The following is a 4,631-nucleotide window of genomic DNA, read 5'->3' on the forward strand; positions in this document are numbered from 1 at the left end:
TGGCAGTATAACAGTTTCCCTTTAAACATTAACTTCTTCAAGATAACGTTCCATGGAATATTCCATGTGCTTTGGAATAAACGCGGAGGTGAGAAAATGGATAAAAATGATAAAGCACGATCCTCTGTGGGAAAAGAGTTTTGGCAAAACATATTAATCAAAATGGCGAAACCTAGAGCTAAGAAGGAAATTATTTATGACGAGGTAAATTGTCGCTTCGCTCCAATTCTCCTCGCCCCGCTTTGCGGGGGGTTTTGCGCTTCGCGCAAATTTTAGAGAGAAAAAATTGTGATGATTTATAAGTATGATTGGGCACACCTATCAATCCCAAAGAAAAATTTGCAAAGAGAAGAAATCATTTTCATACAACATTTCTGGCGCCAAATTAAAAAATTCGCAAAAACTGCATAAGAGTTATATGGAGGCTACCTGAGGGGGGGCTTTGGGGGGGAAATGGATACGGCCACTCGAAACCGCCTGATATAAGGAGCCTCTGTACCAAATTTCATCGCGATCGGTCAAACGGTGTAGATTTGTATAGCCGAACACGACGGAAGATTACCAACAAACAGACCTTTCTTTATTATATAGATTAAACAGGTCAGAGGAGAATGAGGTAATTTTTTTTAAACTTTAGTTATTTAAACTGTCGTAGATATTCTTGAGACCCTTCAAGCTTTATTTGATCAACTTTCAAATCTGACTGAAGATTATTGAATTTAGTTATGCACATGTGTCTAATAGAAAGACAAATATAATCTCCTACATTTTTTGATTAAATTCTCATAAATTGTTAATTTCTGGTAAATATTTTCAGTAAATGATGAAAGGAACGAAAGGATCATTAAATCGTTTTAAGTTCTAAAATATGCAAAAATGGTAAGTATGTGTTAGCCTAACCCGAGCTGGATTCGTAATGAAAGGGAATAAATGAGAAAATGTGATAAAATTAATTCTAATTAAAATATTATATTTTATTAAATGATGCAAGAGACCTCAAATCTCAGAGAAGGGAAAATTCCTAATTTTCTTTTTTTAAGAAGTTTTATTTTAACAAAATAATAACGAGATCTTTTCAACTTGATACAATGTAATCCAATTTTACCAGTCCTAAACAGATGATAATATTCTCAGAAGCTCTTTTTTTATTGTTCTTTATCAGAAATACTATGAGAAGGGAAAATTACAAAAAAAGATCATACGTGAGTATTTTTTGGGAAAAACCAATCGAATCATACGTCTTGTACACTGCCTCCAAGTTTTCTTATCATTTCACCGAGATAGTCAAATATCGTTTTGGGAAAGTGTCCGATAAGGAGCCCAAGCGTCTAGAATTCATGAGGTAATTTTGATTGATTTTATCTGGTTCGAGTGCCAAATAAATTTAATATTCTCCAGACAAGCTTTCGAGATGTTGTTAATCTTGTGAATTCCTAAATTTAGTTATTGATTGGTCTGTTATTGTATATCAAAGGGGGAGGCGCCACTCATGGGGATTACTCTCACGATAAGATTGCATTTGATCACAAGATTCAAATTCAGGTATAAAAGACCAGTGAAATGCTACTGCAAAATATTCAGTTTGTGAGTTTTGCAGTTAAACATGAACAAGCTAAGTTTGGTTTTTGCCTTCCTCTTCCTGGGTGTAGCCCTCTGTGAGGTCACGGAGTTCGGCTTCAATCCCGATGAGGTAGAGCCTGTCTACGGTAAGTTTTTTTTTAAGAAACTCCCAAAATTAATTTTCAAACAAAAATCCTACAATTTTAATTTAATTTTTCTACAAATTACTAGAGAGTCCTCCTGGCCCACGACCATTGGGAGTCTACTTCGAACCCGATGATATGGATGATAAACCAGAATTCCAGAGCCGTGTTGTTGGTGGAACATCTGCCACATCTGCTGCTCAATTCCCATACCAGGCTAGTTTGAGGACTGCTGCAAATGCTCACTTCTGCGGCGCTACAATCATCGGAACACGCACTGTCCTTTCGGCTGCTCACTGCACCGTTGGTCGTGGAGTTGGAGCCGTCCGTGTGGTTGTTGGAACTCACCTTCGTCTCTCTGGTGGCCTTTCTCATGCCGTCAACAGGATTGTCAACCATCCAAGCTACAACGCCAACACCATTGCCTTTGATGTGTCCATCGTTCAGACAACTGCCACGTTCACCTTCAACAACAACGTTCGCCAAATTGGAATTGGCTCTGCTCATGTTGGTGGTGGTGTTACTGCCATTGTCTCTGGATGGGGCCAGACTGCGCACCCTGGAAGTCTTCCCAACGCTCTTCAGTGGGCTCAACTTACAGTCCTCACCAATGCTAACTGCCGCAGCCGTCACTCTGCTGGTAACGCCCAGTTGGTGTTTGATCACAAAATCTGCACATTCACCCGCGTTGGACAAGGTATCTGCATGGGAGACTCTGGTGGCCCACTTGTGATCGGTAGCAATGTTATTGGAATCCCATCCTGGGTCATCCCATGCGCTCGTGGCTTCCCCGATGTATACGATCGTGTCTCCAGCCACAGGAACTGGATCATTTCGGTCATGTAAAGAACTCCAACATGGCGACTCCTTTCAGACTCCAAGCTAACAATGTTTGAAGATTTTTTGCTAAACAGTTTTATCAATATAACATGACGAACATTTAAAATGCTCAAATAATTATTTCTCTTTCTTGCCCTATCTTCAGTAACTCATAAATCGTTTCTTTACAAAACATTCATTGGCGCACATACAAAAGGGAATCTTTGGCGTCAATAAGACGTTTTTTTTCACAAATTGGAAATTTTTATTAAATTTTAAATTATCATTAAGATTAGGAAAAGAATAAGATTTAAAACAAATTAAAATGTACGATCAAACTGCGAATCTTGATTCTCTTTATCATCCAGAGATTCTTGGTTTTTGAGAGGTGTGGGTGATCTTCTCAACCAGGAATCATCAGTACTATCTTGTTTTAAAAACTTCTTGACTTCTTCAATGGATGACCCTTCGAGGGGTTCTTCATTCGGGAGATTTGCCTTCCAGACGTGTAGATCAGCATTGGAACTTCCTGATGCAAAGAAATCCCCATCCGTGGAGAATGCAACTGCTTTGATAGAACCACTGCCACTAGTTAGTGTGTAGATGTAGCGTCCCTCGAGGAGATCACACACCTTCATTGTGCCATCATCACTTCCGGTTAGCATGTACTTCCCATTTGGATGGAAAGCAACGGAATTTACCGCCTCAGCGTGTGTCTTGTAGTACTGAATTAATTCCTGAGAACGTACATCGAAAAGCTTCACGGTTCTTGTTGAGAGACCAACAGCCACTGTGTGGGTGTCTGGATGCCATGCCAGAGTCCTCGGAATACCTTTTCGGGAATAATGAAAAGCAAAGAGAATATTATGCAGGTTCGTTTATCGTTGGAATCTTTTGATTTTTATTTCTTTTTAGGGATTATCATTAAATTTTCCTGATGTTAAATTAATTGAATTAAAAAAAAAACTAAATAAATTAAGGAAATCATTCAAAAGATCTTTGTTTGGTAATTCCGGAGAGCAGAGACTTACCTGAATTTTGTAGAAAAGCATGGATACACTTCCCGGATTCCATGTCCCAGATTTTGACCATTTTATCATCCCCACAGCTACCAATTAGATCATCATATGGAGCCATTCGGGCACATCTCAGCCAATTTGTGTGTCCCGTGAAGCTGCGCAGGAAGTTGAATTCCTTCTTGCTCCAGAGTTTAAGGCATTTATCATCTGCACCAGACACGAAGGTTCTTCCCGACCTGTGGAAGTCCACCGTGCGCACGTGAGCAGTATGCCCGTGCAGTGATCGAGTCTTGCCACAGATCTTCGGTGTCCACAAGCGGATCATTTGGTCAGAACTGACTGTGGCAAAAACACTCCCGGATGGATCCCATGCAACATCATGAACTTCCGCTGTATGCCCGGAGAACTTGAATACTTTCTCCTGCTGCCGGTAGTTCCATACAATTACATCGGAATCCTCAGATACTGTCACCAGCTGGGGCTCCTTGGAGCTAAAAGCAACTCCCGTGATTGGGCCTTTGTGCCCCTTAAAGTGTTTGATTATTTCCGGATCTTGATCTTTGAGCGCTTCAGCCATTTTAGGGGTTTTCCTTTACACAGAATCACAAACTTGGAGTATTATTTTAGGGAAAATCAAGAGAAAATTGGAAATTTCACTAAAGCCGAGGGAAAAACAGATGTGCGCAAAAATTGAAGTGACAGTTGAATATCCAACGGTTACTTTTAGTTCAATTTTATTCCACTCACATACCAATGGCGCTAAATTCTCTTTCCAGTCTTTCCAATGCTTTCCAAGGAAAAGAGAATTTATTTTTCCTCATTGATCTTGAGAAAAGAAAGCTTTTTTTGTGCTATATAGATTGTTATTTATTTATATCGAATAAAAAGAACAAAACACATCCGCGTACAATTTTCCAAGCAATTTTCTCATCAATTTTTTGAATTTCCCCTTGTTCCCCTTCAAACAACATTTGAAGTGTTTCCATTTGCAACATTTAAATGGAAGATTTTTTATCGTTAAATCATATACTTCGGGGGAACTATTTTTCACGCACAAAGTTTATAAGGAAAATAGATTTGCCATGGAATT

At 39.3% G+C, this 4,631-nt stretch overlaps 4 protein-coding genes across 5 annotated transcripts in view; 2 read left to right on the forward strand and 2 right to left on the reverse strand.

The window, feature by feature from the left end:
• The window catches only part of LOC129796054 (DNA repair endonuclease XPF), a 42,229-nt gene extending 41,307 nt beyond the window's left edge, over positions 1–922 (forward strand). The window contains exon 8 of the transcript XR_008751175.1: positions 818–922. The gene's annotated coding sequence lies outside the window, so the exon portion shown is untranslated. The remainder of the gene's footprint in view (positions 1–817) is intronic.
• The window catches only part of LOC129796209 (mitochondrial uncoupling protein Bmcp-like), a 590,308-nt gene that overhangs the window by 510,133 nt on the left and 75,544 nt on the right, over positions 1–4,631 (reverse strand). The gene's annotated exons all lie outside the window — the stretch shown is intronic.
• LOC129796215 (trypsin alpha-3-like) lies at positions 839–2,649 on the forward strand. Of its 2 annotated transcripts, XM_055837999.1 has the most exons (5): positions 839–879; positions 1,163–1,342; positions 1,475–1,542; positions 1,598–1,706; positions 1,792–2,649. In XM_055837999.1, exons 4-5 carry the CDS (start codon positions 1,604–1,606, stop codon positions 2,547–2,549), a joined length of 861 nt encoding a protein of 286 aa, XP_055693974.1. In that variant the 5' UTR covers positions 839–879; positions 1,163–1,342; positions 1,475–1,542; positions 1,598–1,603; the 3' UTR covers positions 2,550–2,649. The 2 variants fall into 2 exon arrangements, with proteins under 2 accessions (XP_055693974.1, XP_055693973.1); XM_055837998.1 differs by having other exon boundaries at positions 1,475–1,706.
• LOC129796174 (POC1 centriolar protein homolog B) lies at positions 2,764–4,453 on the reverse strand. Its single transcript, XM_055837949.1, has 2 exons — positions 3,554–4,453; positions 2,764–3,354 (listed from the first exon to the last, which is right to left on the reverse strand). The coding sequence occupies exons 1-2, from the start codon at positions 4,116–4,118 to the stop codon at positions 2,843–2,845; spliced, it is 1,077 nt and encodes a 358-aa protein (XP_055693924.1). The 5' UTR covers positions 4,119–4,453; the 3' UTR covers positions 2,764–2,842.

This window comes from Lutzomyia longipalpis, chromosome 4 (assembly GCF_024334085.1).
Source record: "Lutzomyia longipalpis isolate SR_M1_2022 chromosome 4, ASM2433408v1".
NCBI classification, from domain to species: Eukaryota; Metazoa; Arthropoda; class Insecta; order Diptera; family Psychodidae; genus Lutzomyia; species Lutzomyia longipalpis.

Bases quoted from the DNA above. Each gene is read 5' to 3' on its own strand.
- LOC129796215 (XM_055837998.1), top strand. From the start codon at position 1,604: ATGAACAAGCTAAGTTTGGTTTTTGCCTTCCTCTTCCTGGGTGTAGCC. The intron at 1,707-1,791 runs GTAAGTTTTTTT...ACAAATTACTAG, and splicing joins TGAGGTAGAGCCTGTCTACG to AGAGTCCTCCTGGCCCACGA.
- LOC129796174 (XM_055837949.1), bottom strand. From the start codon at position 4,118: ATGGCTGAAGCGCTCAAAGATCAAGATCCGGAAATAATCAAACACTTT. The intron at 3,355-3,553 runs GTAAGTCTCTGC...ATTCCCGAAAAG, and splicing joins TGCTTTTCTACAAAATTCAG to GTATTCCGAGGACTCTGGCA.